General features: G+C 43.2%; 1 protein-coding gene across 7 annotated transcripts in view; it reads right to left on the bottom strand.

Moving 5' to 3' along the window:
- PLCH1 (phospholipase C eta 1) overlaps nt 1–26,658 on the bottom strand; it is a 944,957-nt gene that overhangs the window by 507,674 nt on the left and 410,625 nt on the right. For 4 of the 7 annotated variants that reach the window (XM_085634799.1, XM_085634801.1, XM_085634803.1 and 1 more), the window contains exon 1: nt 19,378–19,506. The exons of the other annotated variants lie outside the window; for them this stretch is intronic. In XM_085634799.1, coding sequence (XP_085490925.1) covers nt 19,378–19,495 — 118 coding nt within the window. In that variant the 5' untranslated portion in view covers nt 19,496–19,506. Of the gene's footprint in view, nt 1–19,377; nt 19,507–26,658 lie in introns of those variants that run through there. 7 annotated transcript variants of the gene reach the window in all.

Below are 26,658 nucleotides of genomic sequence, written 5' to 3'. Positions count from 1 at the left end.
ACATTGGTGGGGAACACCATGTTGGCAAATCCAAACATTCAGGTACCAGGGGGTTTGGATTTATAATGATGTAATGGGCCTCTTAGACGGTACCATCATCAGATCTGTGGCGACGATCCGAAACCAAGTTGCATTCTGGAGAATTCTACTGCTGACAGTGATGGGCAGAATCCCTCTTTTCAAAATAATCGTGGTCCTGAAAGTATTATATCACTTTGTCAATTTTCAAATTCCTTTAACAGCAAAGGTTTTTCCCTCTCTGGATGTCTGGCTGGAAGATCTCATATAGAGGGATGGATGGTGTAGAGTTGCGCTGGCAAAGTTTAGTCTGCCCAAGCACAGGGGAGGCCTTTGTGCTCCCAACTTTGAGCATTATTACCTGGTGGCGCACTAACAATGGGTGAGAAGCTGGCTGGCTGAACATCATTTAGACACTGCCTATGTCCACCCCACCTCTTCCACCCAGTTACCTAGCAGCATGCTCAGATAACAGTGTTCACCACCTTGCACAGATGGGAGACCATAGCCCTGTGATATTACCAGTGTACTAAAACAAATAAGACGATAGCCCTGCTCCTCAACCTATCCCTTCTACTAGTCAAGTACACAATCATATGCCAGTGGAAAGCTGCCCTCTACCCTCCTTAGTAATAGTGTGGCATCAATCGCAGTTGGGCTTAGCTAAGGTCGAAAGCACTATCCTGAGAGCAGAGGAAGACCGAGGCATCTGGAAGTACTCCATTTCTTTCAAGCTCTGGTCCTCCTCGATTTGTCCGCTGCGTTTGACACGGTTGACCATTCCATTCTTCTCGACCGTGTCAGCGCAGCGGGCATTCGAGGCTCTGCATTTTCTTGGCTTGCGTCCTTTCTTTCGGGTCGCTCCCAAGCGGTTCATCTCTCCGGATTCTCTACCCCCGCTCGTTCAGTTTCCTGTGGAGTTCCCCAAGGCTCCTCTCTTTCCCCTCTTCTTTTTAATCTTTACATTTATCCTCTTATCACTTCTCTTCTCGATCTGGGGGTCTCAGTGTATAACTACGCAGATGACCTCCAGCTCGTTTTTGATCTTTCCTCTTCTTCTATGTCTCTTTCTAAGTTTCGTTCCACTTTGGTTTTTATTTCTGAGTGGATGAGCGCTAATCATTTTAAGCTTAACCCGGACAAGACCGAGTTGGTCCTGACGGGTGGCTCATCCAGTCCGTGGTCCTCTGCTTTTTGGCCCCCTGCCTTAGGTCCCTCTCCCACACCGGTTTCTTCTGTTAGGACCTTAGGCATTAAGGTTAGTCAGGATCTTTCAATGCACGCCCAAGTTAGTTCTGTTGTTTCTTCCTGTTTTCTTTCTCTTCGGCTTATCCGAAAAATATCTCGATTTTTTTCTTTTGAAGCTCTTAAAATCATTATCTCGGCTCTGATTACCTCCCGTCTTGATTACGGGAACAGCCTGTACGTGGGCATACCAGCTTATGAAACACGTCGCCTACAAGCAATTCAGAATCAGGCTGCCCGTCTTATTCTTCATTTCCCTCGCACTCATCACATCTCCCCTGTACTTAAGTCCCTCCACTGGCTCCCTGTTCATCAGCGATCCCTTTTTAAGCTGGGCTGCTTGGTTTTCCAGGCTCTTGCTCATTCCGCTCCGGTCTTTATTAGCTCTCTCATTTCTTCTTATATTCCTGCCCGCCCTCTTCGCTCTTCCTCCTTGGCCCTCCTCAATGTTCCCCGGTTTCGCAAGTCCAGAACGGGAGGCACCCGATTCTCTGTTCTGGCCCCCCGCTTTTGGAACAGTCTTCCCTTGTCTTTGCGTGCTATCCCTATTTACTCTCATTTCCGCAAAGCCCTGAAAACCCTCTTGTTTTCTCAGGCTTACTCCTGCTAATCTCCCTGGGTTACTTCTGTGATTGCTGGCCGGAGTTCTCAGCGCCAGGAAGCCGCGTGGCCACAGTGCGCTTTATTAAATATTTTTTTCATTCATTTGCTACTTCGCTTTCAAGCGGGGGCCAAAGATGACTCCCGACTTTCCTATGAGCAGTCTACTTTTGTGTGACATTCATCACACTAATGACTGACACTACAAGAAATGGCACTTTACTGACACTATCAAACCCTACCCCAACTCTCCCCTTCAACAAAACTTTTGCCTTGACACCCAAGACACTTCCATTTAGTCCTGGCTGGTCGACTCTCCAGGCATCACTCACAATGTTCTTTGTGTGTCTATTGACTAGCACCTGCACCCAGATTCCAATAATTCAAGACACGTACTCTTACCTGCCCTACTATGTACAATTGCTCACTGCTGATCTGCTTGTTGGTTTGTTTAATGTTGCCGATTTAACCTAAACGTTCTGTGCCTCAAATTATTCTATCTAATTAAGGCATGCAGCTAAGGCCTTAAACACAATAATGTATGCTGATGGCATATTATCTGCCATGTTGTTTTGATGTCTTACACATAAGGCAAACCAATAAATAAATACATTTCTCTTGAGAGATAATGACTAATCAAAATAACCAACAACAGCCACCTGATTAACTCCGGAGTGGCATGCTACTCGCTGTAAAGCGCTTCAATGCCTCATCAAGGGTAGTAAGTGCTATATAAATACAATGACAAGTTTTTTGTATAACATTTTCAAATGGCTAGAGCAGCTAAACTAGAACAATAACGCTTCAAGATGATTGCACAACAAAATGTTTAAAAAATCGAATTTTTGCAGAGCCCATAAACTGTCTCCTACTAGTTGTATAGATAAAAAATGAATTGTAATTAATATGAATTGAAAACCACACTGACAAATATTCATAGAGATTACATTACAAAGAGATTATGTTTGGAGACTCGTTTTCAGTCACTTCAATTAAATGTCAGAGATTAATTTGGAGAGGTTCCACTGTAATCAAGAGGATTTCTCTTTTACTGTTCTTACTGTAAAACCACACTTTGCATTTAGAAATGTTATCTATTTTCATTTTTTGCACGACCAATAAAAATATGATTTATTTAATTTTACGAAAGTCACACGGGTTTTAAAATGTATCTATGTAGGTTTTACTGCCTTAAACGAACTGTGCGTACATGCAGGAATGATGGCACCAGCTTTCCTCGGTCAGGATACATGAAACCAGCGATGTACACTGATGAAACAAGCCAAAACACTAAATTCACCTATGTAACTGTTTTGGATCTAAGAATTTTTTTTTCTTTGCTGATAATTAAAAATGGTATTCCTTCCAGTCGAATTTCGCCAACATCAGAAAAGCTATCATGCACTGTATACAATGTTTAGTAATACAGAAATAACATTTATTTTTATGTATTTGTAGAGCGCATTATACCCGAAGTTGTCAAAGTGCTAGCTAACCAGTGAAGGTCTTACAAGAAAGAACAGGACATATTCATCAAAGCAGGAAAAGAGCCAGGTTTTCAAGCGCTTACGAAAACCCGCTTGAGATGACAGACTTGCAATGTGGGAGGTAAGGGAGTTCCACAGCCTGGCAGCAGCAACGCAAAGGGAACGCCCCCTCCCTCACCTGACTTTCCGAAATCTCGGGACCTCTGCCTTCTAATGAGATGCAGACCTCAACTGTCTGCTGGGCGTGTACCACTGGAAGGTCGTTCTCAAATGCTTCGGCCCCTGGCAATTAATGGCGAGTGGTTTGAACTAGAAAAAGCGCTTTAAACTTAAAGCGCTTTAAACTTCACACGCTTTGCGACTGGCAGCCAGTGCAAAGATCGGATGCCCTCTCCGATTGACAGATATTTAAGGACACCAAGGAACAGATGGGCAGCTGCATTCTGGATCATCTGGAGTCTCTTTAGAGTGCTTCTATTAATATTAAGGTACAGGGCATTACAGTACTCAATGCACAATGTATTGAGCACAATGACCAGAGCAACTCTAAGCTCAGCAGGGATGAAAGGAAAGACCTCCACATGATTTTAATGGTGAAAAAACAGGAACGGACAATCCTCATAGCCTGAGTGTCAAAGAAAAGGAAGGTGTCAAAGACCACCCCCAAATTTTTAGCCTCAGTGAAAGGAAGGGGGATAGGACTGCAGAGCTCTGGCCACTACAGCTCTGACAATACCTTAATTCTCTCACCGAAAACCAAGATCTATGTCTTGTCAGTTTTTCATTTAAGCCAATTCTCCTTCGCTTAGTTGTTAATGTCCACCATACGCTGTTTAAACCTCTTCCACCACAGTAGCATTGTCTGCGATAGATACAATAATTTGTGTATCATCCGCATATGCTAATACTTAGAAGCCATAGGATCTAATCAATTTAGCCAGAGGGGCTACATAAAGATTGAACAAAGTCGAGCTGAGCGAGAAGCCCTGTGGCACCCCGCATGGTAACTGGAAGTAGCCCGATCTGAAGTGACCACAACTCTCAATATAGCACTGAAGGAACTACTGTGTGTGTTCTTTTTGTGCAACGGAAGAACGCACTCTCTGACTGTGAAGTTAGCCAAAGGCTGATCTTCTGCCCCTAACAGAGTACTGTAGTGGGTGGAAATAAAATGTGAATCCCTTAGTAACAGACTGATAGATGAAGAGGGCTTATTGAAGAACACAATCAGTAAGTATATTTTACATGCAGTTTTAACCCAATCAAAGGATCTTGGCTGATGCCACACAAAAAGTACAGGTGGCTTCCACAGTTTACTTTAAATGAATGCTTATTGATTGGCAGTCTACCACCTTGCTGAACAATAAGAATAGTCTTAGGCCACTTTCCAATGGTGTCAGCTTAGGTAGATTAGCAAGCTAGTAGCCCCATACCCAAAAGACTTAAAGACCTGGGAGCAGGGTTCTCTGAAAGCTTGACCTTTCTTGGCCCACCTTCATGCTACTTTTGAGCACCCACTTTCTTCTTCCAGCTCATACACTCCTACTCCATAGCTGCCAATCAGTCATATGGTCCCTTTGTAGCTGCGCAAAGTGTCTGCCTGAGACCCACCCTGTTTTAGAAACACTTTTATGCCATAGGAAGATGATGTAGGCATCAGTTTCCAAGTTCAATAAACCACAGGTTTCAAACCTTTTGGCCTCAGGGACCCTATCCCCAGGACCTGCCATTGGATAGAAAGGGGATGGGGGTGCGATGCCCCCACACTGATACTCATTGAGGCCATGGAGACCCCATCCCCTGGTACCGAATTACATTAGAAGATATGGGGTCATTCGGATCCTCCTCCCCTACCCTATTGTGGCCAGGAGCGGACTGCCCGGAGCAGGCATCAGGGGTTTCCCCGGGAGGCTGGAAGAGTGGGGGCCGGTTTTGTTAATGGGGGGCCGGTTTTGCAGCAGTGCTGCAATATCGCCCCCCAGAAACAAAAACAGCAGTGCTTCACACTTGCACCTTTCCCAGGGTCCCGGTCCAACAAAATTACCAAGGCTGCTTTGGGTTCCCAGTCCGGACCTGCTTGTGGCCCTTGGGCCCCGTCCTCCAGGGCTGAATTATATATAACAGGGGATAGGGGAAGCATCACTTTTCCCTGAGCCCCCTCAGGCACAGGGGACTCCATCCTCCGGGGCTGAATTAATTTTAAAAAAAAGGAGAGTGGCCGCACGACCCATCCCTGATAGCCTTGGGAACTCCATCTCCCAGGACCCAATGCTGTACAGTGTTCTGGGGAGCCCACACCAGGAAACTGTGGACCCCTGCCCAGGAGAGTGCAGGCATAACCTGCCAAACTCTCCCAGGCAGGGGACACCTCTGTTTCCACCTTGCGGGAGCAGGTAAAAATGTTGCTCCCGCCCAGGTTGGAACAGAGGAAAGGTGCCTGCTCCTGCCAACACGTATAGTGCTGGCAGTGAAGCCAGCTGGGGTCGCGGGTCCTGGAGGTCCCGCCATGTCCCCCAAGTTGCCTACATTGTAGGTGTCCTGGGTGGGCACCGGGGCACCTACCAAAAATTGTTAAAAAAAAGACCGGCTCCCTCCAGTTGCTCTCCACGTTGCCCACAACATAAATGGAGCTATGGGTGCCCACTTAAATAAAATGCTGGCTCCCACTGGCACAAAAGATGGGTGCCAGCTGGGGAGCTAGCTGGGGCCACGGAGGACCTGGTGCTCCCTCATAGCTTTCCCATGGCCCCCAACCAAAATTAAACATATGGGTGTCCTGGGTGGGCACCGGGACGGCCATAATTTTTTTTAAAGAAAGAAAAGTGAATAATTAATGAGCAGCAACTGCAGCTCATTCATTAGGAACTGCTCCTTGAAGGAGCACCCCATAATGCCCTCCAAGGGCTATTTACATTTTATATGAGCATGGCAATGTCCCTAGAAGGGGGAGGAGCACCGCCATACATTTTGGGGCGGTGTAACGTCCTTTAGATGATTTTCTTTCCTAACTTACTTTATTTCTTTAGGGCCACCCCCCTGGAATTCAGTAAGATAATGCTTCAGATAATTGAACAACTTTTTTCTCAATTTGTTTGGGCATACTCTCAGCCGAGCAGGTCTTTTAAGTTTTTATCCCTTCCTCTGGAACGAGGGGGGTGGGCGCTCCCCAATCTGAAGCTGTACTATTGGGCCACGGTCCTGCAGAACAGCATTATCTTACTGAATGAACAACCACCTTCTACAATAATAGGGCTCCCGTCTCCCTTCAAATTATTATTGGGGCTGAAGTTAAGGGCTGTGCATGGCGACAGTTAGAATACGGATATTACAAGCGGGTCAAATTTAAGACCTTGCTGGGCGCTTATAGGTTCATCTCTAACCTCCGTAAACTTTTAGGTCTGGGGAGACTGAACTTCTATACCCCTATAAATAATAATGCTAATCTGCCAGCAATTTTTGGGAGATCATACTGTCCAAACTGGCACAAACCGGGCATACTAAAACTAAGTGATTTGCTATCTGTCGAAGGAATCCAGCCCCTCAACGATCTCAGGACTCAATTCAATCTGAGCCATAGTGAGGCCTTCATATACATTGCCATAAGGGATTTCTTGGTACGCAAGGTTGGCGGACCTATAGGTTTTGCCCCAATTGCCCTTATTGACAAGTTGAATGATTCTAATGTGCCCCGAATTGGGTTTATATACACTGCACTGAATAGCCTAATGCCTGACAACATGGTCAAGACTGCAAGTAAATGGCAACAAAAACTGAATACTTCCAATAATACTTTCTACCTTGCCTTGCGAGCGGCCCAGAGCAAAATACAGGCACAGTTTTACAAAACTAGTTTCTTTTTGTACATCACACCCAGCAGAATCGCAAAATGGGGGACAGGCAAAGGAACTTTCTGCCCTAGATGTGCGGAATTCAGTGCTAATTCCGTCCATACGTTCTCCACTTGTATAAAACTTGAGCCATTACTCAACAAAATACAGAACTTCCTAAGGGTAGTCTTATCACGTGACATCTTGTTAACCCCCACTATTATCTTACTGGGTATACAGGATAGGATTGACAGGAAGAGCGGTGGGGCATTACTTTCCGTGGCTATGACCATTCTTAGGATCTGTATAACTTCTGTCTGGATAGACTCTAATCCCCCTTTATTCTCCCAATGGTTGGCCCGAATGGTAGCTACCTGCAATCTGGAGAAGGCTATCTATGCTAAAAAAGGAATCCGGGCAAAAAAGAAGGGATTAGACATATGGGAACCTTTATTTAGGTGGCTCAATCAGACAAACTCCTAGGGGTTTTTTCTTGTTATCAACTTTGGAATATAGCACATTACTATGTTCAAATGTTTTTTTTTTTTTGTATGTCACACTATGTCTGCTCTGTTTTCACAAGAAGCACAAAGCACTTTATTATTAATAGTCTTTTAGCAATGGTACAATCATGCTCATAGTTAGTTTTAAAAAAGCTATGCACTGACACTTTATGCTGTTAGCACTTTTTGTATTAACAGTTGGTATGATGTTTGCACAACAGTTCGCTCTTTTCTTTTGTTATTTCTTATGAGGATACTGAATTGGGATTATTGTATTAAGATCCTTTTGTTCTCCTTGCTGCTGTAAAAACTCGCTGTTCTAGATTAGAGGGTGGGGGTGGGGGGTGACGCCTAATTGATTTACTCTACGTTTTGTTTTTGCATTGCATATCTATAAAATAAAACATTTAAATAAAATAACTAAATAAATCTCCCTGGTCATTAAATCCATGGCCCCAGGAGAATTTACCATATTTTTCAAAAACACTTATAACTGGAGCGCTATGCTCTTCAGCTGGAGTGCGAGGCCCTCTTGTGGTTGTTTTTATGATTGTGTTGTGTGTGCTGAAAACTGTTATAAAACAGGCTCAGAGGCAAGTTAGCTTTCTTTTGAAAAATATTTTTCAGCCCTAAAAATGCAATCATAAAAAAAACTATGTTATTATTATATGTAAAGCTACCCCCCACCGGCTGCTCATAGCCTTTGGCCGTGCACTGCAGGGTTTGGTTGCAGCCCCTCACAGCCAAGCAACCCCACGCCATACATGGCCTTTATCCGTGTGCGACGAGGGGTTGACCACAGGGCCTGGCATGTGACCAGGCCATGCAACAAACTCCCACGGACTGCCACAAAGCTGACTGAGTCCTAAGATGGCCACCACTTCCTTGTTAAGGTGATGGCAGCCAATCAGATCTCAGCTTGAGATCAGTCAGGCCCTAGATATAGAATGTTTTTGAGCATTACTTGTTTAAAACCTATTGAACATATTTACACCAAATCACAAAAAGCACTCTTTCTGGACCAATACCAAGTGGTCTCCCAAATCTGGTGTGAATCTATTCAGCAGTTTAGGCTGTAGCGGTGTCTAAAGTCCCTATGGAAATATTATGGGGGAAAATGCGTTTTAGGACCCCTCCCTTTTCTCTTGGCCCCCCAGATAGATGGATTAGTCTGAAACTTTCCATGTGCAAACAAGTCAAGAAGAAGCACTTTTTTTAAACGTTTCTTGGAGATTTGTATAAACTGCACCAAAGATATTAACAACACTGAAAATGCATCTCCAATGGAAACACAAGCCTAACTTTAATTACTATACTATATATATATATCAATAATAAACATATAAAAAACAGGGGACTCAATATATAATCATCCCCCATACATACACACTCAGAGTTGGTTTCCCCGAATTGTGGATCTATTTTCAGGGAAACCCAGAAAGAAAAAATAATGAAGATTTTGTGCCTTCCCCAGAAACTGTAACTTATAGACAATAACAGAAGACTTATTTTTACTCACCAATGATTGTATTTCTTTGTGTGGGGCCTGCATGACAATATCAGCAGATACATGGAGCAAAATGGCACCCAATACGACACTAAGATACATATTTACCTGCCAGACTTCACATTTGTCTGCGTATGCAAATATCCTCGTGGCAAGTGCTGTAATGAAGACATAGAGCCTGTGTAAAGACTTCCTCTTAAGTATCTCCCAGCCTCTTGTGTATGAGGCAAAATATGCCCTGGTCTAGAGTACCACAAAATGGGGTTGACCCAGACACGTCACTAGGACCATGTCTAGAGTACGTTCAGCACAGAGATGGGAATGTGTGGGCTCAGTCATCGAAGGTCATTGAAGGTCACAGGTCTTCTCTTTGGTCTAGTTTTGCTACTGACATGGACTTGGATCGAATTCTCACTGTAACCGAGAGTGGTCCTTGCTATTATAGGAGAGATGCGTTTCCTTCCAACAATAGTACATGCCAATTGTTTTCAGATGTGTTGAACTTTAAATTGGGCCACGATTTTCTGATTATATATGAATACTACACATGAAGCCGAAACTGAAAGCCTCGGTTTCGATTCAATAATTAAAGCTACTGGAAGCGTGGTGACGCTGCTGTCCAAGCTAACTGTGAAGAGAGATTATGCTTTGATTCTCTTTGAATTAAATGATACCTTAACATGGAATATGTTTGCACACATCTGCACTCAGGCTACATTTGTGGTCAAAAGCATGGTTAAACCGTGGTCACAGCCTACTCCAACTTTGCTAGTCAATTTTTTTTTTTTTTTCAATTCAGCTTTATTCGGAGCAAGTTAATGTCCATAAAAGCAAACACAGTCAAATGACAAATACATACATGAGCACTTATAGCAGACATAATCACATTTCATATACAATATTAATCATTAAAAAACATAATCCATCTTTAAAATTACATATTTTCATCTAAAAACACATACTTTTCCTCAGGTTAATGCATTTGTTTAAAAAGGAAGCTGTATAAAAACAAATATCAGCAGATTGTAAGTTAAAAATCAGTTTCATGGCCTGCTCAACCGTCCGTGTACCATATTTTACAAACATGGGCTTTAACAGAATAACACGGAAGTTGGAGTACAGTTTACAAAATAATATAAAGTGCATTGTGCTCTGCTTGGAAAAACCGTCACATCTACAAGGGCCTATAGGATATTTTCTCATTATAGGATGTGCCACCAGATGATGCACTATTCCAAATCTCAGTCTGCTTAGTACAAATTTGTGTGTAGGTCTGGTGACTAAAGTCAGATAGACGGGAAATCCATCCATGGACAAATATCTGTTATAGAACATAACAGTGGACAGGGAACCTGCAATTACTCTTCTTTTCCTCTCGGCAAAGGCTAGGAAAGTCACTTTCATCTCAGTCTTGGGGATTAATAAAACAGCATTTGGATCAGTTACAATATTCAGGTTAAAAATATCCGAAAAGCACATAATGATGTATTTAATCCAGGGAATTGCATTTACTTTATCTAATCGCATACAGTCCTGGATTATAGACCTAGTGAAAGATTTTTCTTCGTTCAAATATATTGATCTCCACAACATTAAAGGTCTCAGTGACAAAAGATCGGATAAATAATTGACATTTAATTCATAATGACATAATGCATTAGAGGTCGAAGTGGGTAAACACAACACCTTTTTTAAGAAAGAATTCTGTTCCAGTTGCACCTCATGTGTGCTACTGTAGCCCCAAATTCCAGCCCCATATAATGCAATCGAAACACATCTAGCCTGATAAATTTTTACCATGTCTCTGGTCCTACGATCCCCAATTTTCTGTGCAAATCTAAAAATTCCATGTGCGTTTCTAGCCATTTTATTGCGAATATTATTAAATTCATGTGTCCACTTTTTATCTTCAGCAAAGGTTATACCCAAGTAACAGAATTTGTCCACCTGCTGCACTTTTATTTTATCTATAAAAAACCCTTTCGCTGCATGTTTAATTTTCTTTGGGCCACAGATCATTGTATAAGTTTTGCTTTTATTAATAACTAATTTTTTATCTTTAATAAAAGATACAAAACTATCCATTAATCGTTGTAACCCTATCGGAGTTCTTGCCAATAATACAGCATCATCGGCGTATAATAACACCGGAACAGGGGTGCCGTTAATCACGGGGACGTCTGCTGGTACTTTTTTTAAAATAGCATCAACATTGTTTATAAATAAAATGAATAAAAGAGGAGCTAAAACACAACCCTGCCTTATACCACGTTTAACGCTAAAGTTCCTAGTGCATTCACCTTTCCTACCAAAACGTACACATGTTTTTAATCTCTCGTACATTCTTGCAAGAAAATAAATAATGGCCTTTGGCGCCCCTAATTCTAACAGGGTCCTCCACAGAATAGAGTGGTCGACCATGTCGAAGGCGCTGCTTAGATCAGCAAAGCACATATAAATATGGCCATTTTTGGCTTCGCTGTATTTCCCGATCAATAATTCTAGATTAATGCATTGATCGAGTGTACCCCTACCTTTCCTAAAGCCGTATTGGCTATCTGTCAGAATATGGTCCTGTTCTACCCATTCTTCCAGTCTAACCAACATAATCCTACTCATTACTTTTACTGAGGCATCCAATAATGAGACTGGTCGATAATTTTTCGCTTCGGACCTAGATCCCTTCTTGTATATGGGTACAATTATAGACTCCTCCCAAGTTTGTGGAGGGCCTATACATACCGCGGCATTAAAAACAACAGCCAACAACGGACCCCATACTTCCGGCGTCTCCTTATATACATCACTTGGGACCCCATCCGGGCCTTGGGCCTTTCCTCCCTTACTTGCTCTTATCCCACTTTCCACTTCTTCCACAGTAATATCAAGTGGTATAATAGGCCATCTTTCTGGCCCGTCATTACTATTTTTATTTGAATCAAAGATACTAGAAAAATGGGTAATCCATCCTTCACAGGAAACATTTGATGTTAACTCCGGGGTATTAGTTTCCTTGAGGAACGGAGAATTAATTGTTGACCAAAATATAACAGAATTCGATAATTCTGCGGCCTGATTAAGAGATTCCCACGCCTGTTGCTGCAAATCCTTCTTCCTAACTTTAATAGCCTTTTTGTATTCTAGCCTCAGAGTAGTTATTAATTTTATATCCCTAGGTCTTATTGCTAGGGCTTGCTTAAGGTCGGTCAGGGCATCCGAACAAATTTTATCAAACCAAACGAAGCCATGCTTCTTACTGCCCCTACTGCCACTCGTGAACTTGTCGTTAATGGCATTGTTGATATCTTTAAAACTAGACAAGACCCGCTCATGATCTGATCTATTATCTAAAATAAAGACAATGTCTGCTAAATTCTTCACGATAATAGCCTTGGTTAATTCAGATGCTTTGGCACCTATCCATCTCAGCCTTACCCCATTGACCCTGTGTGCTTCAATGTTTCCAACTGTAACCCCTACCTCTATATCATTCTCCTCCCACAAAGTCATGGGGACAATAATACAGTTGTGATCACTAGTATCCATTATTTCAATTTCAAGTGGGCCAAAACAGTCGGCAATGCTGGACGAAACCAACACATGATCAATTACAGAGTTCGCACGCCAATTCCTAAATGTAGGGATAGGTGCACCATTACTATCCCTGCAACAATCCAAAATTTCCAGGTCAAGGCCCCCCATTATTGCATTCACTTTTTCCCCATACATATCATGGGCAAAATGTGGAGCCTCCCATCCAGCATTATTTGTAACCCCACAAGCTGTAGTGGATAGTAAATCACATAATGAAACATTGAAATCCCCACACCAAATGATATCAAATACTTCATGAGAAATCGAGCTTAAGTTCTCAATAGCATTGTTTAGGTCAGTAACAATTCTGCCCCTGCTACTATCAAAAATGTTATTATAATAATTGATCAGAAGGATATTACGGCTTTTACCTTCTTGGATCCAAATCATCTGTATTAAATTTCCCACCGGCACATATTTTATCACTGTCATCTGTCGATGGACCGATATAAGGGTGAGTAAACCTCCCTTAGCTCTACCTGGCCCATCTCCATATGCTGGTAGGTTGTATGAAATGAATCCCTCATAATCAATATTATCTTTACACCAGGTTTCCTGAAAGCAAAGGATATCATACCTGTTAATAAAGGAGTTCCAACCCGGGTCCCTGCTTTTGGATTTCAGACCAGCTACGTTCCAGCACACCAACCTGGAACATCTACCTGTTCTGACCATATTCCCTCTAGGGATACCTTGTATAGCACCCTCCATAATGGCAGCCTCAGCAATTTGGCCCAAATCGCCAGAATTCATACAACCATCTGGTATGGCCTCCACTTCATCCTGCTCCGGCATCAGTCTGGGGGTCAGTGTTATTGTACCAGAACTTACAGATATACATTCAACTCTATGATCCTCCAAGTTCGCTTCCTCCTCCCTTCCCGCACATATCTCCGTCTCCTTTATACGTCAATCGTTAGAGTCCAGAGTGCTAAGTGCAAGGAATCTATTCTGGGTTGGGATATCAAAATGGGGTTTCCAAACAGGTGGGAAAGTAGCATTTCTATTATTGACCCTCCCATTAGCATTGAGGTGATTATAAAAGTATCCTAGCGCTCTTGCGCATACATTACCATCTAAGATTGGGAGAGATGCCGCTCTCAGGAGGACGGTAGAGACGTGCTGCGGATATTTAAAATTAATAATTACACAGTCCCCTTTTAACATTTTCTTATCACTCCCAATCCAATTGGCTCTTCTGGTTGTCAGAATACAGTCAGAAAGATTCAGTGGGAGACCACATTGCCTATTTAACCACGACAAACATTTGTTTTTTAAAGAGTCGTGGGTCTCTTGGGGAGCCTTGTTATCTAGCGGTGGCACATTTGTAAGTACCACCACATAGGGAGCACACTCAGGTGGTAGGTTAACAGCACCCTTCATTTTATTTCCCTCCCAGCTATTTGTACTATCTAAAACAGGCAAATTACTTCCTGATTTGTTTGCGCCTATTTGTGGTGCTACCGAAGTAGCACTACCATTCGCATTGATCCTCGTGGCTTCCTTATTAGGGTCTCCCTGTCTTTGATTCTTACTTTGGGTATTAGTAGTGGTGTCGGCTACCACCTCCATAACCGGAGTAACTGCAGGCACCTCTCCCAATTTACCCAATGCCTGATTTAGCAGACCGCTCAATCTGGCAACTTCTTCCGTTAGCTCCTTTATTTTGACAACCAGCGGATCTATTGTGTCCCTAATGTTTGTACTAATAATCTCCTTGATGTTACTAACAATATTATCCTCAGATCCGGCCTTATTCACTGATCTCAAGGCGGAATTCTCAATATCTTTATGTGACTGATCTGCAGATTTCTTCCCATTATTTGATGTCCCCTTTTTAAGCTGTGTTTTCCTGCAAGTTCTTACTGAACGTTTTTTTAGGGGAGGTGAACATTGTTCCACCCTGTCATGGCAGTCATCTGTTATTAGCTCATTGGGGCTATCTTGTACAGGATCCAAGTGCCCCTGCTCCGTTAACTCGACCACCTCCGGGGTGGTAGTATCAAAAGGATTGATTACATCCTCCCTACCGGAGGTTACTAAACCTCGTAAGGGACTGGCTCCGGGAGAGGTACCAACTTTCCCCAATGACTGTCGTCTTTCACAATTTATCTTATTAACCTTCTGAACCAAATAATTATCCATTGTACGTGGCCCTGAAGAGGCTTTAGATCTAGACATATTATAAACAGTCTCACCCTCGTTACAAGCCTGAATTGATAAAACGTTATGTCCGTTAGTAGTTACTAAAATGACAATTTTTAAAAACACTAACAATAATTGACAAATCCTCAATATCACCCCCGCTGCTTCTTCCAGATCTTGTGACCAGGACCAGCGTCTTTGGTCCAGTCCAGTCTCTTCAGGCCTCTGAGGGCCACAGAGGGCCCGCCCTTTGCCCGGGCTTAGCCCGGCGCCGCCCGCGCGCGTCCCGCGACGCGGAGGGAGCCTCAGCCTTTTAAGCGCCTCCGGGCGCGAAGACAAGCGGAAGGCGGAAGTGGCCGCTAAGCAGCCTGGGAGCTGTAGTCTCCCCCTGTCACGGCGCGATAGCGTTGGGCGCCGACAGTGGGGACAAACAGCGTGGGCACCCCAGGAGCGGCTCAGCAACAAACGGTTCACCAGCGCGGCCTCGGGTGAGTAGCAGCGTCCAAGATTACACCCCCGCTCCACCGAGGGAGCCTCAGCCTTTTAAGCGCCTCCGGGCGCGAAGACAAGCGGAAGGCGGAAGTGGCCGCTAAGCAGCCTGGGAGCTGTAGTCTCCCCCTGTCACGGCGCGATAGCGTTGGGCGCCGACAGTGGGGACAAACAGCGTGGGCACCCCAGGAGCGGCTCAGCAACAAACGGTTCACCAGCGCGGCCTCGGGTGAGTAGCAGCGTCCAAGATTACACCCCCGCTCCACCGAGGGAGCCTCAGCCTTTTAAGCGCCTCCGGGCGCGAAGACAAGCGGAAGGCGGAAGTGGCCGCTAAGCAGCCTGGGAGCTGTAGTCTCCCCCTGTCACGGCGCGATAGCGTTGGGCGCCGACAGTGGGGACAAACAGCGTGGGCACCCCAGGAGCGGCTCAGCAACAAACGGTTCACCAGCGCGGCCTCGGGTGAGTAGCAGCGTCCAAGATTACACCCCCGCTCCACCGAGGGAGCCTCAGCCTTTTAAGCGCCTCCGGGCGCGAAGACAAGCGGAAGGCGGAAGTGGCCGCTAAGCAGCCTGGGAGCTGTAGTCTCCCCCTGTCACGGCGCGATAGCGTTGGGCGCCGACAGTGGGGACAAACAGCGTGGGCACCCCAGGAGCGGCTCAGCAACAAACGGTTCACCAGCGCGGCCTCGGGTGAGTAGCAGCGTCCAAGATTACACCCCCGCTCCACCGAGGGAGCCTCAGCCTTTTAAGCGCCTCCGGGCGCGAAGACAAGCGGAAGGCGGAAGTGGCCGCTAAGCAGCCTGGGAGCTGTAGTCTCCCCCTGTCACGGCGCGATAGCGTTGGGCGCCGACAGTGGGGACAAACAGCGTGGGCACCCCAGGAGCGGCTCAGCAACAAACGGTTCACCAGCGCGGCCTCGGGTGAGTAGCAGCGTCCAAGATTACACCCCCGCTCCACCGAGGGAGCCTCAGCCTTTTAAGCGCCTCCGGGCGCGAAGACAAGCGGAAGGCGGAAGTGGCCGCTAAGCAGCCTGGGAGCTGTAGTCTCCCCCTGTCACGGCGCGATAGCGTTGGGCGCCGACAGTGGGGACAAACAGCGTGGGCACCCCAGGAGCGGCTCAGCAACAAACGGTTCACCAGCGCGGCCTCGGGTGAGTAGCAGCGTCCAAGATTACACCCCCGCTCCACCGAGGGAGCCTCAGCCTTTTAAGCGCCTCCGGGCGCGAAGACAAGCGGAAGGCGGAAGTGGCCGCTAAGCAGCCTGGGAGCTGTAGTCTCCCCCTGTCACGGCGCGATAGCGTTGGGCGCCGACAGTGGGGACAAACAGCGTGGGCACCCCAGGAGCGGCTCAGCAACAAACGGTTCACCAGCGCGGCCTCGGGTGAGTAGCAGCGTCCAAGATTACACCCCCCTAGTCATTTTTCCAATGTGACTCACCTCTAAACAACTTGAAACCAAACACAAGGTCTACAGACCAATTTAACTCCACTCAATAAGAATCGAGGAGCAGTAAAAGGCGCTTGGATTTAGAGCGCACTATGGGAGCATAGGAACCTTCGACTACGCAATTCTGGTACTTATCATAATGTTTATTAGGGACTATGTAGAAATCGTTGGGTAGCCATGGCATGTCCATGGACTAAAAGGAATTCCTGCACTTTTTATATTCCTCTATTAGCAATGAGTGCAAATGAAGGCTGCATAATAAAAAAAATTATAAGAAAAAAAACTCTATTAGGTGTAAAACTTCTAGGTGGATAGAGTATATGATATATTTTAAACATGTGATGAGAAAGAAAAACATTATCGTAGTTAAAACACTCTAGTGATCCAATAATTTTAATTCTAGCATAAATTCATGGGCACATTATTGTCCATCGAGGTTTAAAAACAAAAAGATAAACTATAACCATAAAATATAAACATGTGATCCAGCATGCATGATAGAATTATAAATAATAAAATAAGACTAAATACTTTTTAAAAAACATTGATTTAAAACAATTCTTTTCCACATAGCACTCATACTTGCACCTCAATAATTTCTAAGCATTGTAAATGAGAGTTATTATTGCTACCAAATGTAATATTATTATATTTACCAACCTCAGGAAGATGGAAGACTGAACTGGCCATACCTAGATTCTAACTCATGACAGCGGATCATATTAGATGTCGGCGGCAAGTGTTAATGCGCGGAGCCATTTTTGCCAGCTAATGTTACATTGAAGAAACAAATGGATGTAGCGGAAACCAAGTAAAAGCTTTACTTTAACATTGGCATCCCACAGGAATTATAACTTAATGAAACATCAGCTGTGGTCTTTCAGCAGTTACTGCTGTCTTGCTTACTTGCTGCAAATATCGATCGCCTCATGTTTTTGCTTGAATAGTGATCTGTCTAGTTTGGTTCCATTATGTGTGGTGGTGGGCTACCACACAAAACCTGATGGTAGCAGTGCTTAATTTGTATTAAAAAAAAAAGTGCCAGGGCTCTAGTCAGGAGGCTACTGCAGCTTGCACCACACATTGCCCCTGCGATGCAGCCAATGATAGTAACTGCACAACTACTGACAATCACACTCCTACAAGTGTGGAAATTCGGTCTATTTCAGGCCCCCATTGCTATAAGAATGGCTTGGCCGGCAGGTAATAGTCATTTTTAATGTATATTCAATAAATAATTAACTGTTGTTGTGGTCATCTCTAAATTAGCCAGACAGCACCCCATTGTGGCAGACTGTCACAAGCGCTGGTGTTGACAATTAAGTACCGGTGCTGAGCACAGGAAACCACCGGCTCAAATTAAGCACAGGCTTGTAGACCCATCAAGAGCTGTGCACACTGCTTCAGACACAGAGTTAAAGTCAGCTGGGAACATATCATGTGCAAAGAGTAAGACATAGGATGAAAGTGACCATAATATCACAAGAGACCACCTGCAAGCTGCATACACAGGGCAGGTGCATTATGCATACATATAACAAATATTCAAAAGGAAAGAGGAAAATAAAACAAAAATGCCAAAACTATTAGAGAGCAGAACACTCACCCAGTATCTTCTCAATGTAGTTTTCATGTTCCCAGAAGTAAAACGAGTACAAAAAAAGAACGTTTTCCTCTTGATAGTGAAAATAAATTATATCTTGTAGGGTTAATAGTAATCTACTTGTTGTACCACTCAATTAGAACCAGTGGTCAGAAAGTACTAACCTGTCTATACTTAAATAAATGGAATCCGGCAAAAGACAGATTGAAAAAAATATCACAGAGCTTTCTTCATGTCAAAATTTGCATTTAGTAAGTAAATTAATAATATTGAGGCTAAAACGAAACATTGTTTTGAAAATCCTGCAAATATTTGCTGTGAACGGAAAAGCCTCCGTGGCACTGGGTGTGGAGTCTGAGAACACACAGGCTGCGTGAGTATTGGGAAGAAACGGTGACCTTTATTTTCGTAAAGAATTCGGAAGAAATTGACCATTAATGCATTTTGAAAAGTGCTAGTTAAAGTGTCTTCCTTGAATACATACGAGCTGTCATGGATCCCACCTGCATAATTTGTATATGAAATATCTACTTATGTAATTGTACTGGGAAAATGCACTTTTCACTACTCAGATACTGCTAGAATGACAAATAAAATACTAAATACAACGTGTGAAAATAAATAAGTTAAAGAATTCAACTATAATAAAATGTATAGTTATAGAAAAACGTTAAGATACAAACTGCAAGGCATAACGTATCACCATTTCTTGAAATTTCTTCTAAAACACATAAAACAGTGCATGCGTTTTATGTGTCTTTTTAAAATATGCTTAAATGGCCTAATGCAGCAGAACACATGAACATGTACCCAATAGTACCACCACAAACACGAGGGCCAGCAGACATCCTCTTAATCTTTCGAGAAGGTGCACCCTACTACAAGCATCAAACGCACGCCAAACCAGGTACAGACCCATTTGCGCCAGCCTGGATCCCTGGGACGTGCCCACGCTCCCGACCACATGGTACATCTCGGAGGCCAGTTGGGACGCCATGTCAGAACCGGGGGACCCCAGACGCGCCGCGTCCATGCGGAGGCAGATGATGGGCATTCCACCTGACAGCAGCGGGTCCCCACCGCTGAATAAATCACAGCTGCTGAACTCCAAGCACTAAGCCGGGTCTCTGAGCAAATTGCTTCACGTTGTTTTCTGCTCAAAAAGCACTTTAATCCCCCCTAACGTTTAAACGATACTTCCCAGGCAGCCTCGCTCGACTTTAGCTTGTTTTCAATTTGCAACTGCAAACGTGGTGATAATGGCGTAGCTCTCTAATGCACTCTGTATAACTATTTTCCTCAGCATTTCACTGATGTGCATGCAGAATCACTGATAATGCAATAAAGAGAGGGGGTGGGCGTTCTGAATCCCTTCTTTACAGTGAAAGGCATTGTAGGACTTAATTGAAGCTTGTTTCCTCACAACGGAGAAACAACAGCCGAAAGCCATCCCATATCTAGGGGTGGGCGGAATTTGCGTAATCGCGTTACGCAAATCTCCGCGAAACGGCAAAAAATCTCCGCGAACACGCAGAAATTCCGCGAACACGCGGAATTGCTTGTTCGCGATACTTTTTTCCTGTTCGCGATCGCTATTTGCGTGCTCGGGGTGAAATATCTCGCGAACACGCATATTGAGAACGCGAACAAGCAAAAATTTTGCGAAGTCGCAGAATGCAGATTTTTGGGCAATTTCGCGTTCTCCGCGGAACGCAAAATTGCCCAAATTCCGCAAATTCCGCGAGCGGAACGGAATTTGACGCCCAGGCCTACCCATATCTCCCCAGTCACTATGAAGAAGGCACCCCCTTTCTCTCCAAGAACCGACAATGCGTGGGCAAGGGCTTTCCTCGAATCTTCCCTAGGACCTCTTCCACCTACATCCATTTTCATTTCCCTTCATAAGGTGGACTGACAGCAGCATTTTGCTGTCAGGATGAGAAATCAGCATTCGCCCCCAAGGCAGAGCGAGAGGGAAAAGATGGAATTACATTGTAACAGAATTGTTTTCATGCTTTAATTTCATTGATGTCTCAACAAAACTTTGCTGGTGTTAAACTAATCTAAAAATAATACATTAAAAACAAAGAAGAGTGCTAGATTGGATTTAAATAGACTCAAGCTCCGCTGTCATTTTCACAAGAAAGAATTATTATTATTTTTTTTAAAGTGCTTCCCAAACTTTTTTAGAACCACATCCTACTTTTTAGCATGACGAACCTATGCGACCCACCTTACGCTAATGGACATGAGGCGGGCGAGTTTGGAATGTAACTAAAGCGTTGTGTGGTAGCACACTGTCATTGACAGACGGCACATTCACTCTATTGAAATGGCCACTACATGTTTGCAGGCATACAGTTTTACTGCAAAAAACGATATTGCACACAATTGATCATGTGTGGAAATCGGGTTTCAGTGAATATTTATCATTTGTCCATCACCACGTAAAAGTGTCTTGATTGGTTTTGATCCTCATAAAATCTTTGTTTCCATCACACTTCAGAAGTACCCAAAAATGTGCATCAATTTTGCTTTCTGACATGCTGAATGTGTACAGTTAATTTACAGATATTTATATGTTGTTGTGTTTTACAAAAAAAGGACATCTTACAGCATTTCTTTGACACACACTGTTCCACAGCTAGATTGACACAAAATTCACTTTACTTTTTCTTTCTCTCACTGCAAAGTAAGAGGAGTTTGTAAACACCAATCCTCATTTTAACATTTTTTAGCAATTTGTCAGAAGACAAGGCCTGACATTTTACCTCTGTAATTGAAGTGTAGCAAATGTGATGAGATAAAAACAGATTTTAAAGGCATCTTATTGCTTGGACTTTCAGGACCCACAAGGCACATTTTGGTAAGCATTGTTAAAAAACTAATACTTACATGATAACTGAAGGTCATGTTCTTTATAATTCCTACACTTTTCTTTAAAAATAAAGCAAATAAGAATAATTCAAATAGCTCATTGGATCATCTGCAAATGCACTTTCTCTCTGAAGACATTGGTGTCTGGTTCAAAGGTGTCATCCTGGCAACAGGTTTGTAATCTACATTTTGAAGAAGTTAGATTGAGGCAAACATCTGTGTAGTTAAAAGTCTCTCAGCCTTTGGGGGAATCTCTCAACCCAATATTCAGACCTATCAGATTTCTTAGACTACGTCTTTCCGAGTAGTATATGGTGTGCAATGAGTGTGAAAGAAACACACTACAGGTTTTAATGTTTAATGCCTCTCTAGCCTAGAACTTGACTTCCACTAAAGAAATAGGTCAAAGATGGAGGCGTACAGCGTCGTATTTCCCCTTTTTGTTTTCACATATTTTAATGATATGTCTTCATCTCAGCCCTCCCAAACTATTTGGGGGAAAAAATATATATATTTGCTCCAACTCAATGCAGTTTTGCCGGCCGGCACTTCAAAGCTGGTGGTGCACGGTGAGACCCGACACCTGGCACCTTTTAAATGCCACTCAAACGTCCCCATTCAGAGAGAAAAACATAACTCGAAGACTGGAAGAGGTCAACCACATGCTTCAGGACAGGACAAGTTTCGGCTGTCAAGCAGTCTGTCGAACTGAAAAGCTGCCATTTTGTGAAATATATATACTCTCCATGTGGTACAAATCAGATAACCATCAACAAAATACTATAAAATTCTCATTTTTAGCATATTTGCGTCATCAAAATGTATATAGAGTACACTGCGTCTCTACTGCAGGCAGTTATCATTAGTAACTAATTGTGCAATGTACGCTTGAGTACTCGCTATAAATTTTGATGACGCAAATATGCTGAAAACGAAAATTTATATGTATTTTGTTTTTGCTGATCTAATTTGTATCAAGCGGAGAGTAGATATTTCATAAAATGGCGCTTTTTCAATTCGACAAAGGCTTCTTGAAAGCCGGAACAGGTCCTGTCCAGAGATACCTGATGCAATAAATGGTTGACAATTTCCAGTCTACGAGTGTATATATATATATATATATATATATATATATATATATATATCACTTAAAAAACCATAGGTTTCACACATGTTATAGTTAGCTGGACATTTCACTCGTGAAAAACCATTGAAATTCCCCCGTTATAGTTAGTGCAGGCAACTATAACTCACGCGACCGCAATCCTCTGCTGATGACATTAGATATTACATCACTGTATTTAGTCACTTATTTACCCATGTCTTCTTCCATTAATTTTTAGCTATACATATATTACAAATATTTTTTTTTCAGAAACACACATATGTCATCAGTGATGTAAATCACGGTGCGCGCTTATAGATATATATATGCTTTTAAATGCTATTTTCTCAGGAAATACTGAACAGATTTACACCAGACCTGCAAAAGGCACATCCCTGACCTGAGGACTACCTCTCTGCCAAATTTCAAGTAATTCTGTTCAGCCGTTCGGGCTGTAGCTTGGACTAAAGATCCTATGGAAAAATGCATGGGGAAAACGCGTTTTGGGACCCCCCTTTTTCTCAGCCCCCGCTTGACGAATCCCCCCCGAGACTTTCAGGGAAGGAGCGGAGCGCCCCACCTATTTTGAAAATTTCGCGAGGATTCGTCAATCGGCGCCAAAGTTATTCCAAATAGAATGTTGCGGATTTCCTATGGAAACACGATCCTAACTATAACTATCTACTGGCGACCGCCAGTAGATAATATAGGACATTAAATAAAACTCTTAGCACTTATTTCGTGGTCCGTGCTCTGTGATAAGGATTGCAAGCAGTGGTGGAGTGCTTTGATATATATATATATATATTACCTACTGGCGGTCGCCAGTAGGTAGTTATAGTTAGGACCACGTTTCCATAGGAAAACCTCAACATTCTATTTTGAATAACTTTGACGCCGGTCGATGAATCCTCGCGAATTTCTCAAAATAGGTGGGGCGCTACGCTCCGCTCCTACCCTGAAAGTCTCGGGGGGATCCGTCAAGCGGGGGCTGAGATAAAAGGGGGGTCCCAAAACGCGTTTTTCCCATGCATTTTTCCATAGGACCTTTAGAACGAGCTACAGCCCGAACGGCTGAACAGAATTACTCGAAATTTGGCAGAGAGGTAGTCCCTAGGTCAAGGAAGTGCCTTTTGTAGGTTTGGTGTAAATCTGTTCAGTAGATTCTGAGAAAATAGCCTTTAAATCAATATATATATCTGAGCCAGCTTACGGTACGCTTACCGTACGCTTACGGTAAGCGTACGGTGGCGTGCGCGAGCGCGATTCTGATTGGCTCTTAGATCTTAGTAAACATTCGGATCGGCCGAAACCAGGAAGCGGCGGCCGCCATTTTGTGTATTTCACTCTGAAAAAAAAGAGTGAAAACAAGGAAAGGGGGCAATGAGGAGAGTTACAGACCCCCTAACAATTGTAAGGGGGTCAAAGAAGGACAGAAAAGTACAAAAAAAACATTTATTGATTTTTAAAAAAATCACGGGGTACGCGTACGGTAAGCTTACGGTAAGCGTACGGTAAAAAAAAAATAATAAATAAATGAAAATCAGATTTAAGAGTTTAGAAATTAGGGAGCTCTAAAAAGAGCTGTTGTGTTTATGGAGTCATTTTTTTAGTGGTACCTACAAGTAAGTACCGATGCAGAGTCTAAGGTTCAAGAGGAAGACTCTGTTCCCTTCATCATTGAAGTGCACACCATCTCCTCTATAAATGTCTTGCATGTCGTAACGCAAGTTGTTGTGGTAAATGGCACCCATACCATAGTCACGGAGGAAAGCAGAAACAGATTTGTTGACGTGCTTTCTTGCTTTGTCAATCTGTGGACAGAAATGATTGGACCAGTTCCATTTTTGCCTTTGGCATATGTTGGAAAACACAAAGGCAGTTTTAGGGAAAAGTGTAAACAGTTGTGCAAAGGTGTCCTTCATAAGCATTTCCAGACCTACCCCAGTCAAAGTGCCTAGGTCATTGCCACCACAGTGCACTATTATGAGGTCAGGGTGTTGGATTTGCATGAAGGATTTCACCAATGGCATCAATTGGTGCCACTTTAACCCTCTCTGACCAATCCATTTAATGTCTACATTTGGCAAAGCAAGGTCTCTCACCATATCTGTTTTCTCTGCAAACTTTTCACTCCAGAAGACATAGCTGTGCCCTACAATCCACACTGTGAACATCTTCAAAGGAGAACTGGATGCACTCAGGAGGTGTCTTTCAGTAGAATGGCAATATGAAAAGAAAGACAGTTTGGAAATGGAGGCATACATATTTTTTACAAAACAAAAAGAACTGATTGGCTGTTTCATACCATTCTAGAAAAAAAACTAGGCTGTATGTGAAAATTAATAGAAGCATGTTTTGTATTGGTACAAAAAAATGTGTAACCAAAGAACAGTACTATGGATTTGCTGTTAGGATTGAAAAGTCAAGCACTCTTGCTCTGTGGAATTGAAACATTGTGTGTCGAACTTCTGACCTAACTGCACACAGCAGTGTTCCATGAGCTGTTGCTATGGTAGCAGGCAGAAGTCAAGTTGGGGGAAGGGTACTAGGCAGAAGTCAAGTTGGGGGCAGGGTACTTTTGGAAAAGGGTTGGTTTTCAACCAATAGAAATGTGTCATTACATTTGAAAAAAAGGGGAAAGCACTGAGATTTGAAACTTACATGTATATGTGTGGAAAAATAGAGGGAAAGTTTGCCATTATCTGGTTCTGCTGAGAGGAGAGAGGTGAACACAACAGAGATCCTGGCTCTGATAATCTGCTGTTTGAGTGACACATTTCTTTCACAACTAACTAATTTTAAAGGTGAGTTTACAGTTTGAGAGGGGATGAATGTGGTAACTTAAGAAATGAATAATAGAAATGGGAATTGTTTTTGTTGTAGTTACACATGGTGGATTCATAATGTGTCAGTCTGTAAAAGAGATTTTCACTTGGCCCGAAAAAAAAAGAGCAGTAAGTGTGCTTTCAAATTGGCAAAGAAATTTCGTTTTGGCACTAATGTGAAAACATGACTCTGTGTGCATAGAAGAATTATAGGCAGAAATTTATTGCGTCTTGCTCTGGTGATTTCACAGTTGCAGTAGATGGAAAAGAGGAGCGAATTTTTGGGGGAAGAAGCAGAGGCTTAGCACACACCCATGTGCTTGCCATGTATAGTCATGCACAGTAATTAGAAGCGAGTGGGGTTTTCAGGTTTAAGTCTGTAATGCAAATACATTCAGCATCACTAAGGCTGGTTGCCCCTGCTGGAGTGTAGGCAGTCACAGAGAATACACACGGTGGTGGTCTGAAAAAAAAACAGCTTGGACATGTGCATTTAAATAAATTTAAAAAAAAGGTTTCAGAATGTGTCAGTCTGTAAAAGTGATTTCAAAGTGTAAAAAGAGATTTTCACTTGGCCCGAAAAAAAAAGAGCAGTAAGTGTGCTTTCAAATTGGCAAAGAAATTTCGTTTTGGCACTAATGTGAAAACATGACTCTGTGTGCATAGAAGAATTATAGGCAGAAATTTATTGCGTCTTGCTCTGGTGATTTCACAGTTGCAGTAGATGGAAAAGAGGAGCGAATTTTTGGGGGAAGAAGCAGAGGCTTAGCACACACCCATGTGCTTGCCATGTATAGTCATGCACAGTAATTAGAAGCGAGTGGGGTTTTCAGGTTTAAGTCTGTAATGCAAATACATTCAGCATCACTAAGGCTGGTTGCCCCTGCTGGAGTGTAGGCAGTCACAGAGAATACACACGGTGGTGGTCTGAAAAAAAAACAGCTTGGACATGTGCATTTAAATAAATTTAAAAAAAAGGTTTCAGAATGTGTCAGTCTGTAAAAGTGATTTCAAAGTGTAAAAAGAGATTTTCACTTGGCCCGAAAAAAAAAGAGCAGTAAGTGTGCTTTCAAATAGGCAAAGAAATTTCGTTTTGGCACTAATGTGAAAACATGACTCTGTGTGCATAGAAGAATTATAGGCAGAAATTTATTGCGTCTTGCTCTGGTGATTTCACAGTTGCAGTAGATGGAAAAGAGGAGCGAATTTTTGGGGGAAGAAGCAGAGGCTTAGCACACACCCATGTGCTTGCCATGTATAGTCATGCACAGTAATTAGAAGCGAGTGGGGTTTTCAGGTTTAAGTCTGTAATGCAAATACATTCAGCATCACTAAGGCTGGTTGCCCCTGCTGGAGTGTAGGCAGTCACAGAGAATACACACGGTG

This window comes from Triturus cristatus, chromosome 11, assembly GCF_964204655.1.
Source record: "Triturus cristatus chromosome 11, aTriCri1.1, whole genome shotgun sequence".
Lineage (NCBI taxonomy): Eukaryota > Metazoa > Chordata > Amphibia > Caudata > Salamandridae > Triturus > Triturus cristatus.
The sequence above is the reverse complement of the archived record's forward strand: the minus strand, read 5'-3'. Positions and strand labels throughout refer to the sequence as shown.